Here is a 13,716-nt window from a genome sequence, read left to right on the forward strand (position 1 = left end):
ATTAATTTTGCAGGCCTCAATGTCTCTGCAATCGTGTTGATGGCCTTGGCATGCTTGTACATCATGCAATTACAAAGGAAAAAGGCACATGATGGAGAAAGAAGAATATTTCAGACAAAATGGAGGTCTCAAGTTATATGATGAAATGAGGGCAAGGAAGGTTCACACGATTCATATTCTTACAGAGAAGGAAATAAAGAAAGCCACAGACAACTATAGTGAAGATAGAGTGCTTGGATGTGGTGGTCATGGAATGGTCTATAGAGGAACTTTGGATGACCACAAAGAGGTTGCCATAAAAAAGTCTAAGGTAATAAATGATGACTGTAGGGAAGAATTTGTCAATGAGATAATAATTTTGTCTCAAATCAACCACCGAAACATCGTGAGGTTACTAGGCTGTTGCTTGGATGTAGATGTCCCAATGTTGGTGTACGAGTTTGTCTCCAATGGAACTCTATCCAGGTTCCTTCATGGTGCTGATCGTACATCACCAATCCCCTTGGATCTCCGTCTGAAGATTGCCACACAATCAGCAGAAGCTCTTGCTTATTTACATTCATCGATATCTTGCACAATTCTACACGGAGATGTCAAGTCTGCCAATATCCTGTTGGATGATCAGCACAATGCAAAGATTGCAGATTTTGGAGCATCAGCACAGAAGTCAATGGACGAAAATGAGTTCATCATGTTTGTACAAGGAACACTTGGCTATCTTGACCCTGAGAGCTTTATCAGTCATCAGCTGACAGAGAAAAGTGATGTCTACGGTTTTGGAGTAGTTCTTCTGGAGTTGATCACAAGAAAAAGGGCTATGTTTGAGGATAGGTTCAACGAAAAGAAATCACTGGCGCATACCTTTCTCTTAATGTTTCGACGTAATAAGCACCAACTGATGCTGGACATCGAAATTATAGATGAGGCGGTCATGGCGGTGCTTGAGAAGCTAGCCCAACTAGCAGTGCACTGCCTATGCCCAAGTGGAGATGACAGGCCAACAATGAAGTAGCAGGCCAACAATGAAGTAGCAGAGCGCCTACAAATGTTGAGGCGGCTCCACATGGATGCAATTAATGACTGTGAAGACAATTATTATGTAAAAAAACATGCAGGATCACCATCAATGGCTGCTCCTTTGGATGAAATGACATACAGCAGCGTGGAGGTGTCTACACTGATCCTTGCATAGCTCTTGCAACATTGATGGTGCTTCTACACATTTTATTTTTTTGAAACATACTTCTACACTGGATACTTGTGTATGATACTTGGTGATGTATATAAGTGGTACATATCTATTAAGCTGTTTCAACAATGCGCTACGATATAATGCAACATTTTCATAATTGGAGACCTACAACTGCATATGTTGTCAACTTGTCATTCATAAATGATATCTACATGTATGTAATTTGTACATAGATACCCAGCTTGAGTTTTAACACATTTTTAGGTGAAAACCAGCAAAGACCCTATCATCTGCGAATTGTAGAAACACGAGGGAGGTTGTTTCTTCAGTCTACGCACTAAACTGAGCTTGGATTGTTTTTCCTGATCAAGGCAATTCTATTATTCTATAACAAAAAGAAAGCCTTTTAGTTTCAAGCAAATAAGAGTAGGGAACTCTTAATGTTCCAAATAGTAAAAATGTCTTCAGTTCTATACCACAGAAGGAACTGTTTATCTGGACATATGGAGCAAATTTACCTGGTTTGAAGGTTGAAGCGTGTGATTCTTTAAGCTCCTTGGCCCACATGGACTCCTGGAGTCACAATGCTTGGAGTCGGAGCTCCCAGACACTGACACCACATCTGTCTCTTCTTCGCATGGGTGGCTAGAAACTTTTCAATAGCTTCAATGCTTCATGCATCCATTTCCAAAATGTATGCGTGCCAAAAATGTATGCATGCATACTGCAAAATCAATAATCAGTAGACTGGTTCAAGTATGATTGTGTTGCAAAAATTTCCACAACATTTTCACGGTAGAACTATGGTTTATATTGCCTAAGGGCATAAGGTGCATGAATAAGGGCAACCCAAGCAATGAATTTTTGGTACTTACATCTCTTTGAAGCTATATTATACCCATGTGGAACGGGTCCAATGTGAAGAAACATATGTTAAGAATCATTAATGAGCATCTGTTCTTGACCAACGCATTTTGCAATGTACGGTAATCAAAGAATGGCATGACCATGAAGCACCACACTGCTCTGCCCTACTATCTTCTTGATTCCAGCCTCCTGCATCACCTCTCCGATTCTCACACCAGCCAGCCAATTACCATCTTCTAAAAAAATATTCCTAACAGTGACATATCGACCTGATTGCTGGGGGCCAAGGGCCATCAGTTTCTTCCCAACCTCCACTGCAAGCTCCACATTTCCATGGAGCCTGCAAGCCCCAAGAAGAGCACCCCACACAGAAGCATCGGGCGCGAAGGGCATCCTCTCTATAACTTGAATGGCATCCATAAAACGGCCAGCACGGCCTATTAAGTCCACAACACATCCATAATGGACCATCAGTGGTGTCACCTTGTAATTGGCGACCATGGCCTCAAACCAGTATAACCCAATCTCCACCATTCCTGCACGAGCACAAGCCATCAGCAGAGCAACAAAGGTGATCTGATTTGGCGAGAACCCTTCAGCCCTCATCATGTCAAACTTAACCAGCGCTTCAGCCTCCTTCCCATGATTAGCTAATGCCGAAAGCAGCGCATTCCATGTGCAAACCTCCTTCCTGCAGACAAACTCAAAAGCTCCTGTACACCCACCAAGCCTCCCATGCTTCCCGTACATGTCAACCAAAGCTGTGCCGAGAAACGCAGTGGGCTCAACCTCATGCCGGACCATGTACGCATGGACAGCCATCCCCGACATAAGCCCCTCAGCACCATCAAGGTTTGCACATGCCTAGAGCACACTGACCAACGTGGCCTCCTCGAGCCGTCGTCCCATGTTACCCAGCAAAAATCCCCCGAACACCTCGAGAGCGCACCGGTGCCGGCCACCGCGCGACAGCCCAGACACGAACGTCGTCCATGTCACGGTGTCCCTAGCCGGCATCCGCTCGAAGAAGGTCCCCGCCGCTTCGAGGTCCCCGGCAAGGCACAACGCATCGAGCAGGGCGTTGCAGGCGGCCAGGTCCGGGCTCCCCTCCATCTCGTCGAACACCTTGCGCGCGTCGCGCGCGGGGTGGCCCGTCCGGCCGTAGGCGCTGACGAGCGAACAGGCGACGAAGCGGTCGCTCGCGAGGCCGCGGCGGAGGCACTGCGCGTGCAGCGCCCCCGCAGCGGCGGCGGAGCCCGAGGCGGCGGCGGACTTGAGGAGGGAGGGGAAGGAGTGGCGGTTGGGGCGCGCGCCGCGGGCGAGCATGGCGGAGAAGAGGCGCAGCGGGGCCGACGGGGGGGAGGCGGCGGAGAGGCGGAGGTGCGCGTGGGCGAGGCAGTTGTAGGGGAAGGCGGTGACGGTGCCGGGGGAGCGTTTGGTGTCGGGGAGCAGCGCGCCGGAGGTGAGGAGGAGCGCGTGCAGCTGCAGGAGGCGGCGCGGGAAGGGGAAGTACTGCTGGAGGAGGCGCTCGAGGACGGCGTACGAGTACGGGGAGGCGCGCCGCATGGGCATGTGTTCCACCCTGATAGTTTGGGGGTGATGTAGACTTCTTCCATTGGCTGGAAGAGCTGTTCGCCTGTTTGTGCTCCTCCATTGTTATGTGAGGGTAGTTTTAGGACTTGGGTTTCGTTTAGTTCCCAAAATTTTTCCAGCGATACAGTAATTTTGAATGTTTGACTACTAATTAGAAATATTAAATATGGATAACTAATAAAACTCATCCCACAATCTCCGGGTGAAATTGCAAGACGAATCTTTTAAACATAATTGGACCATAATTAAACAATGTCATACAACAGTAAACAACCTCTACTGACGGATTAATCAGGCTTAATAGATTCGTCTCATGATTTCTCGTCCATCTATGTAATTAGTTTTATAATTAGATCTAATTATGTTTAGTCCTTCTAATCTTCGATTGATGGTGAATTTCGTCCAAATTTTTTCATGATCTAAACACTGCCCAGGTATTTGAGTTTGCGCAATAAGCTGAATTGGGTCAAGGAATGGTTGTCATTGTCAAGCTGAAAATGATTTGATTTCTTGGAAGATGTATTTCTTTTGCTGTTGCTCCATGAGCTTGCATGCGATCCCCGAACCATGTACGCATTGGCAGGTCCCAATGAAGCTCAAAGTTGGATCCTTGCATACCTGTGACAAGTTTTAAGGCGATGACCAACACATCAACTTTATGCAGGCATGATTGCATTCTGCAGCGATTTTCAATGCCTCAACGATGACTCAGCAAGTTTAATACACTATGCAGTTAGGCAGCATACACACGCATTTGACAAATAGCAGTTTCACAAAATATAGCATAACCAGGGTCTGAAATTAGAATTTGGCCATTGCTGAATGCATACTTCAGCTCAAGCACATAATGACAAGCCTACCATAAATATTTCATCACAATTGGACCACAAAAACTATAGCTATAAATTAATTATAGAAAAATATGTCTAAAACTGTTATGCAAGGAAAACATGTTAGATACTTAGCCGATCTGCTATGCAAGGAAAACGTGTTAGTTAAGCAACAAAAACATGTTAAATACTGCTATGCAAGGAAAACAACGACACAACTTAGCCGATCTGCCCAATTATCAGCCAACTTACATTCTTTACATGCACCAATACAAGTGCACGAAACTTCCACATCTGCACATGACATTGTCATGAGCCTGCAGATCCATCAACAATAAAACCACCTAAGAGCCACAAAACTCAAGTTTGTAGCTAATCTATCTTGGTTGGATTTGATTTGACCACTCCAATCCTGACATGTAGAGAATTGTTTCACCTGTACAGCAGCTTGTCGTCACAGAACCATTTTGAACCCATTTTTTTTTCTCGAACACGCAGGAGAGCTGCGTATCAATATATTAAGAAGAAAAGGGTGTAAAGAACCCAAAGTTACAGCACAGGTTTTAGTTTTGGGCAAAACCTGTACGAAAAAACTCTTACTCAAAGAATTAGAAAAACTATCTCTCAAGCGCTGAGGCCTAAACTAGACCAAGGACCTTGTCGTCACAGAACCATCAAGGACCAAATACGATTCTCTGAACAAGATCAGGCCTTCTCTTGCTTGGCATCCGTACAAGGCCAGTGATTTGCATCTCAGTAACAGCCCTGCAGAACCTTGCTTGGATCATAGCTCTACCCTCCGGAGACGAGGGTTTTGATTTCTTCTTCGAGGGAGAACTGTAGGATTTCCGTTTGGTTTTTGAATTTTTGCTGTTGATAATTCCTTCAAAGGTCATGTACCAATCATGAAGGTTAATTACGTCCCCATATTCTTGGGCTAGATTGCACATAATTGATGTGTCATGCAAGGATCCTGATACAGCAGTTCCACTCCTGCAACAAGAGCATTTCAGATGGCTCTGTGACTTCAGCAGATAAAGTTGAACCATTCTTCTTGGATTTCCAATTAGTGCAGATTGGAGAATGTCAACATTCTTGAAGCAGATGATTTCATGAAAAGGTAAACACTCAACAGGCACCAAATATTTACTAGTAACATTCTGTAATAGAACAGCAGCTTTCTCATTCAGTGGAACTGTACCATTTCCAGTACTGGCTGCTGATCTCCTAGCCCACTTTTCCTTTGCCGGCCTAACTATCTGCACCGATTGTGGTTGACTGAAGCTCTTTCACTTTGTCGTTGATCTCACTCATCCCTTTTAAATGGTTGCTCCAAACTTCAAGGACATGTAATAAAGTTTCCATTGGCAGGTGCCTTATTGTATTAATTACTTGGGCTATAGATCCTTTACCACATCCTGACTTTAATCCTGACAAGTTTTCACAAGTCACTTCAGAGACAAATAGGACATTTTCAGTTTGCAGATCTAGGTTGACCGCCTCGCAGAATATATCCAAAAGCTGAACTTTGTCATGTCTTCCAGCTTCATACAGGCACAAGAGAACAGAGCCCCAATCGTTTTGCAATTTCAACAGCTTAGAGAGTCCTCCTACAATATTGTTGCTAGAATTGCTTGAGATCTTTGCACTTGCACATGAGGGAAAACCAAAAGCATATTTCCGTATCTGCTGGGGAAGTGCTTCAAACTTATCACTCCAAAATTCCTCACAATCTTCCTCAAGCATTCCAACGCACAGAAAGCTCAGGGGTTCCAAGGAGAAGTGCTTACTACATGCAAGCTTGAGAGCGCTAATAAAAGAAGTTATTGTTCCATCATGCCTAAAAAAATAATTCCTGAGGAACTTCGCGACTTCATGGCCGATGCAGAATCCAGTGCATGGTTTAACAAGGATGGCCTCAACAAGTGCATTCATTCTATCCGATGGAGACCCCAAGGTAAGTTTACAGGGCTCTAATCGTTGAAGAGCCTCTGATGAGAGAAGCTTCTTTGGTGCATCAAGGGTAGTTGCTATCCCCATTACAAAGAAGATTGGAATTTTAATTACCCATTCACTCAGCATCATCACAAGCTCTCCCAGCACATCACCAGAACATTGCTCTAAATCATCAATTATAACAATGATAGGTTGGTCATAGTTCTCAGCTTCACAATACCAAGATACCATCGTAGATACACCAGCAACATCTGGAACATCGGATAATAGCTGCCTCAACAGGCTCCTAAAGCAACCACCAACTCCATGTTTTGCTGATAATTCAGTTGCTGACAGCTTGGCTAGGTGACATCCATTGGACTCCAGATGCCCTGCAAGATCCCGAAATGTCGTGATGTCATCGACAAACTCTGCATTCTTGGTGAGAATGAACGCTGTGGGGATCCTTTTGCAGATCACATCAGTCAGGAGATGGTACGACTGCTGGACTTCAGCGTGGTGTGGTCTTCCAATGGCACGGACCAAAGAGAAGGACTCCTTCACCCACTGCAGCACCTGGTCAAACAGCTTGAGGTTAATGCCCTTGAGGACCTCATCTATCGTAGACTGAATCTTGGACCAGGTTTGGTGGAAGGCCTCAAGGCGGAGCTGCTCATACAGATCCAGATCCCCTTCATCCTCGCAATGCACACTGGCTGCATCATGGCATCTGTCTGCCAAATAGGGGTTGGGGGAGGATGGCTCTGAGGTTTGAATCCGGCGTCGAGCACGGGAAGATGGCTGCGAGGATGCAGCAGCCTTGTGAAGGACAAGAAATGGCTGGATGTTGTTGGCCGCAGTGAGCGGGGTGTTGCTGGATGGCGCTGACATGGCTGTTACAATTGGACCGGGGTCGGTAACTGCTCTGACAGTGGTGGCCAGAGGTAGCTCAGGGATGAATCTGCCTAATTAGTGAGCTTTTGGCACATTCTAAGCTCCCATCTTCATCTCCATCAACAATACAATAGAACCTCGACGTGGACAATCTGTAAATGTGGGGAAAATAGGGACACAAAACCAAAACTAATTATGATCTGAATGTATCGGTTCTTATTAATTGAAAATAGTAGTGGTTCTCTAAACCAACGCGCTACCTTCTGTTGAATGCTTGAAAAATAACTGTACATGACTACAGTTGATTTCTAGGACACCAAGAAAATCTACCTGGCAAGATGCTCGCCTGCTTCCTGCTTGCTTTCTCCCCGTCCTCGCCTCCTCCGGCACGGCGGTGTGGCGAACGATGGTGCGTCCGTGCGAGACGACGCGCGCGAGAAATAGAGGCCTCGGGGGAGATGGAGCGCCGAGGACGGAAACCGGGGGGGACCGAGCCCAGCGGTGGCCGCAGCAGACCGGGAGGAGCCTGTGGCGGGTGCCACGCCGATCCGCTTCTGCTAGCTCCAGTGCCATGTGCCGGCCGGGCTTGAGGGAGATTCGCCGGCGGCGGCCGCGCGCCCACCTTCTCGTGCTCGACGCCCAGCGAATGAACCGTCGGCCGCTGGTCTGTGGGGCCCGCTTACCAGCACGCGAAAGAGCTCGTCAAGATTCGTGCGGCGCCAACCGTCGTGTCGTGGGCCCCACAAGTCGGCGTCACAAAGCCACCCAAGTCTCCAACCCCAAAACCCTCCTCCCCTCTTCTCTTCCCCAACCAACCCCTACACACCGGCGGCGGCGGCGGCGTGCGGGCTTTGCTTGCTGCCTTGCTCCGATGGCTCTCGTCGCCGGCTCCTACGAGCGCTTCATCTGGGGCTTCTCCCTCAAGACCCTGACCTCGCCGGCCGCCGCCACCGACTCGTCGTCCGGAACCCTCACCCTCGCGCCGCTCTTCTCCTACCCGGCCCACACGGGCCCGGTCCGCTGCGTGGCCGCGGCGCCGCGTGCGGGGCTCGCGGCCTCCGGCGGCGCCGACGACTCCGTCTGCCTCTACGACCTCCCCACCGCCGCCGACCTCGGCCCGCTCCTCGACCCGTCCGCCGCCGTCTCCGCGCTCGCCTTCTACTCCCGGGGCCCCGTGCCGCGGAACCTCCTCGCCGCCTGCGACGACGGCGCGCTCCACCTCTACGACGCCGACGGCTTCGCGCTCCTCGCCACGCTCCGCGCGTTCCCCCGCCACGAGGCCGCCGAGGGCCTCGCCGTGCACCCGTCGGGCCGGGTCGCGCTCGCCGTCGGCCGCGCCGGGGCGCTCGCGATGGTCAACCTCGTCCGGGGGCGGCGCAGCTTCGCGTGCCGCCTCGAGCGCCCCGCGTCGGCAGTCTCGTACGCTGAGGACAAGGATGGCGGGGATCGCTTCGTCATGGCCGCCGAGGAGAAGGTGACCGTGCACGACTCCGAGGATGCAAGGATTATTCATGAGATGGACTGCAGCAAGAGGGTGCTCGCCATGGCGCCTGCCAAGGTACTATTACTGCTGCCATTGCCTGTCATCGCACTGCATCCTTTTGAGTTGGTCATATGAATGCTGAGGATTGAGCTATAACGAGTGGATTAGTGTGCAAGGGCTGAAAATTTGGTGAAATTTAACATCTTGTGAATGCAAATTCAGCTTTTTGATTGTCCATAATATGGTCAATTGACATCTCATGTGGCTTCATGCTAGGATTTTAGACACTCACTATTTCCAGATTGATATGTAAGCTTGAATTTCATCTCAGATGCTCTGTGTGCCCATATCTTAGCTCTTTGTCTTTGGATTTACCTCCATTGGCTTATTGTCTTCTACTGAAACCCAGTTACTTTTTGCACATTGCTAACATGTTCTTGGGTATTTTTCAGAATGGAGTCCTTTACACTGGAGGAGAGGACCGTGGTATCACTGCTTGGGATTTGTCCAGCGGCAAGGTCTCCTCACGCATTGAGGGTGCTCATGCAACTCGTGTAAAAGGGGTTGTTGTTTTTGATACTCGGAAGGATGGGTCAGAGCTCTGCAATCTAATTGCTTCTGCTTCATCCGATGGTGTCATAAGGGTATGGGATGTTCGGACAATTGGGAATGCAAAGCCTACCCCATTGGCAGAGGCTAACACAAAAGCAAGGCTAACCTGTCTTGCCGGGACATCATTGAAATGTAAGTACTAAAAGCTTCATATTCAACCTGTTCAAGTTTGTAGCGAGAAGATACAAATAAACATGTTGTATGGGGCATACCTTTTCAAGTTTGTAGCGAAAAGATACAAATAATCATGTTGTATGGGGCATGCCTTGAGTTAGATACACAGCCAAACTATAGGACGATGTTAATCTGGATTTTCATATTCAGATCTCTACTGAGGAAACACATTCCTTTTATTCTGTCAGTTTATTCCTTTTTGTCATTCACTGACTGTTATTCTTTCTATTATGTTAGCAATAATTCCTGTGCTTGCTAGAAAGATATGAAATCACCTGTCTTAATCAATTATTTTCTTCAGAGTAAATAGTATGCAGTTTGCATGGACGATCCTTTTTTATCTGTTAGAGGCTGTGGTTTCACATGTATTAGCTTAGTCTTCCACTTATGTTTCTTAGGACAATATATTTATTCCCCTTTTAATTAAATGTTGTATTTGGTTGTTTAAAATAAATTTAGGTAAAACTTCCCCCCACAGTGCTAGTTTTTTTAATAAAAAAGAGTGGTAGAGGTTTCCATTTATGATTGGTGCCCTATATGAAATCAATAAGATACACGATATCTTATGCATTTTATTCAACTTCTACAAGTAAATGTTTGTTAATTCTCTTTTGTTTTAATTCCCTTTTGTGAAATATAGTCTGTTGATTGCATATAATGTGACCTGTGGCTCTGTTGTTTTGCAGGAGTAGCAGAGTTCAAGTGAAGAGCGAATGATGAAGCAAATCTTTGAAGAGCCGCTGTGCTTATCTTTGTAACGTTTAGTTTAGTCCCTATAACGGATTTGGTATGAGAGAACTGGGCGTGAAAGAAGGATTGAAGCTGGAGATCTGGCACGCAAACATTAGCTGGATGCATTTGAAATGTATGATAGTCGTCAATTATACATAACAAAGTTTTGCAACTCAATGTGATTGCATGATTTGATTGGACCACAAGTTAATGACCATTTCAAATGTTAACTGGGCAATTCGCATGATCACATCATCGTGTTGCCTTCGCTGAACAGTTTTCGCTATTTTCCTAACGTAGAATCATAGCCCTAGATGTCCATCTCTCTCCTTGCATATACGATTAGCTTAGAAAAAGGTTAAAATTTGACATGCCACTGTAATCTTTATTAATCCTGTAGATGAAATTTTCAGTGACCATAGGAATCCTCTGAAGATTGAAATAACGCAAGACATCGTGAATTCGTAAATCTGATTTTGAGCAGCCAGGTCTGTCTGACAGTCAGATCTGGCACCATCAACCACTAAAAAATTGAGAGTTCTCCCAGTACGTAAGAAATTTAGAGTTCTCCCAAGTCCCAATGCGCGATCCGTTGGGGGCGGGCGGGAAGATCCGAGGATGGGGGAGGATTGGATTAGGGGAACGGGGAGGCGAGAAAGGAAGGAGGTGACCGTTGGGCCGGGAGGGAGGAATTTTCGAAACACGTGCCCTCCAGGTGGCGGTGGCGGGATGGCTGAAGCCCCGCTTTGCCCCGGCGAACAGAGGTTGGGCCCGCTGTCAGTGTCCCGTCGCCGGCCACGGAAAGGGTATTTTTGTCCCGGCGCGGCGGGCCCCGCACGTGCTGCTGTAGGCTGTAGCCAGTATAGGGCAATAGGCTTGCGGTTGGTAGGTATGGATCGATGAGCTGCTGCCAGTGAGCACAAACACTTTGCAGTTTCCATTTACATCTGAGATGACAAGATTGTATCTCAACAGTATGTCAGTATGCATACGCGATCGAGGAGAAGGTGCTACGATCCGGTGGACCATTCCTAACGCGCCGCCGAGAACGGCGACGGCGAGTCCTGACGCTAGTCGTCGGCGTGGTGGTACACCGCGGGGACCGCTCTGGGCGACGAGTTCCAGACGGCGTGGATGCGGCCGGCGACGCTGCGGGCGGAGCGCGCCACGAACGCGGCGCAGGCCTCGGCGGGGTCGTCCACGCACCCCTGCCCCGAGCACGCGCGCATCAGCACGCGCCCGCACCGGCCTCCTCCTCCTCCGCCGCGCCGCGCGCCGCCGCCGAAGCCGCAACGGCGCCAGAGCCGGGCCATGCAACGACACGAGACCGCTCGCTTCCTGCGGAAATGGAACCTGGCGCGCTTCTTCCTTGTTTTTGTTTAGGTGAGGAGAGACGCAAGGCGACCATGCATCGGCATTACCAGTGAGCATCTCCCTCTCACCGGCTCTGCTTGATTCTAGGATCCATGTCCTAACCCTGACCTGGCCAGACATAGCATTCCATCATAAAAGACACTGCATGCCATGCCTTAAGGTCAGGATCAACAGCGTGGCAAGTGGCAAATACACCACAGCTCAGCTACAGTGGAACTAATCAGCAAGACCACTAAAAACAATCATTGGCAAGGGAAGATCTGCATAGGGGAAAATTTTCTGCCAAAAAAAAAGAACTCACAGAATCAATCATGGCTAGTGACAAAAGTGCCAAATGTTGGCCATCAAAACGGGACATCAATATTGACAGACATTCATTGACTCTATTCGCTTCATCTTCGCTGCATTTAGCCAACAATATTTCTCTCTCACACAAAACCAGCACCAGCCACCAGCACCAGCCAGCCGAACACAGCCATTGTTGATCAGGAATGAGAGCCCACGGCACTCTCGGCGGCGTCGCCCACGGCGCCGCGTGGGCGATTCCACCCTGCTCTCCTACCCCCGCCTCTCCTCTTCGTACCCACCACTCCTGCCCTCTCTCACTAAGATCTGCAGAGGGGGAAAAAATCTGCAAAAAAAAAGAACTTAGAACAAAGTGCCAAATGTTGGCCATCAAAACGGGACATCAATGTTAAATGGAACTAAAAAATATGAATTTTTTTTTCTGCCAGGACTCACTGCAGGTCAAACGGTCCCTTTTATCATTTCAGAATACATTATTCAAAGTTCAAACAGACAAGAAGACCGTCCCGGGAAACATTCTTGAAGGGCAACACTAGATGCCTTCAGACTTGGATCAGCAGAAAGGCCAATTGAGCTCGGCTCATGTGCTTTGCTGCTGACCTGCAAGACCATTAAAAACTAGAGTAATTTGCAAGGGAGATCTGCATGAGAAAAGTTTTCTCCAATTATTGGCAGCAACAAGAAACCCCACAATCAATCATGGGTAGTGAATCCTGATAACAACATACAAAGTGCTCAGGGCCGGTCCTGAGGGGGTGCGGACGGTGCGACCGCACCGGGTCTCCAAAAAATAGGGGCCTCCAAAGATACTATGCTAAAAGATCTGTCAAATCACAAACAACATTTATGTTTATAAATTAGTTTGTTTAGGTGTTGAAAAGAACTGAATCAACCAAGTATTTGGCATGATCCCCTCCCAAAATTTGTAAGCCGTATTGTTGGGGTATTGTTGGGCGTGTAAAAGTGATCGGGTGCTCTAGCCTAAGAGGGGGAGGGGGTGAATTAGGCACTAATAAAAACTTAGACCTATGGCTCCAACTAGTTTGCACAAAACTTAAACTAAAACATGCTATCTAGATGTGCAACTAGGTTGTTCTAGTGTGAAATCCCTATCCCAAAAGAGTTTAGCAACCTATAGCCTTTCCTATCAAGAAACTATTCTATGAAAGTAAAGGCACACAAATTGCTAGTATGAAATGCGGAAGTTTAAAGAGAGGGATAGGAGATAGCAAACTCTTGACGCGGGTGTTTATCCCGTGGTTCGGTTAGCCACAAAGGCACACCTACATCCACGTTGTTGTAGCACTCACTAAGAGTATTGCTACTCGGCCACCAAGTCTCTTCCGTGAACACAATCACGGTCACCTTGGCCCCGGGTTCCACTAAGGAGCTTCTCCACAAAGGATGGGGGTCTCCACGTCCCCCGCACAAAGATGTCGTCGCCGCTCCACACCAAGTCGGAGGGTCGATGACGTTGCCGGCGAGCTTCACGCTCCAAGGTGCCGGTGCACCAAGCTCTTGTTTTGGTTTCCTAGAGAACCACAGCACAAAGGCTCAAGGCCTTGCAATCACACTCACTAAGAGCTAATCTAGCACTCACACTTTACAAAGCTAGTGCTATAAGCTAAGCATATGATCTATGAGCTCTTGTATGGCTTGGAGATGTTCTTGGATGTGTATGAGGTGTCTTGGGACTCCAGCAATCTTCAAATGGCCGGGGTGAG

The 13,716-nt window shown here is 47.9% G+C and overlaps 1 protein-coding gene and 3 pseudogenes across 1 annotated transcript; 2 read left to right on the plus strand and 2 right to left on the minus strand.

Annotated features, from left to right (window-relative positions):
• The window catches only part of LOC120694026, a 3,760-nt pseudogene extending 2,400 nt beyond the window's left edge, over positions 1 to 1,360 (plus strand).
• Positions 1 to 3,631, minus strand: part of LOC120694020 — a 6,064-nt pseudogene extending 2,433 nt beyond the window's left edge.
• A 1,351-nt stretch (positions 3,632 to 4,982) lies between these two features.
• On the minus strand, positions 4,983 to 7,922 carry LOC120694027 (annotated as a pseudogene).
• A 190-nt stretch (positions 7,923 to 8,112) lies between these two features.
• LOC120694028 (p21-activated protein kinase-interacting protein 1-like) lies at positions 8,113 to 10,518 on the plus strand. The gene is made up of 3 exons (XM_039977210.1): positions 8,113 to 8,869; positions 9,247 to 9,538; positions 10,267 to 10,518. Coding segments are annotated over exons 1-3 (981 nt in total). The 5' UTR covers positions 8,113 to 8,182; the 3' UTR covers positions 10,269 to 10,518.
• The last annotated feature ends 3,198 nt before the right edge of the window (positions 10,519 to 13,716 follow it).

This window comes from Panicum virgatum, unplaced genomic scaffold (genome assembly GCF_016808335.1).
Source record: "Panicum virgatum strain AP13 unplaced genomic scaffold, P.virgatum_v5 scaffold_1805, whole genome shotgun sequence".
In the NCBI taxonomy this organism is placed as follows: domain Eukaryota; kingdom Viridiplantae; phylum Streptophyta; class Magnoliopsida; order Poales; family Poaceae; genus Panicum; species Panicum virgatum.

Bases quoted from the DNA above. Each gene is read 5' to 3' on its own strand.
- LOC120694028 (XM_039977210.1), top strand. From the start codon at position 8,183: ATGGCTCTCGTCGCCGGCTCCTACGAGCGCTTCATCTGGGGCTTCTCC. The intron at 8,870-9,246 runs GTACTATTACTG...GGTATTTTTCAG, and splicing joins TCGCCATGGCGCCTGCCAAG to AATGGAGTCCTTTACACTGG.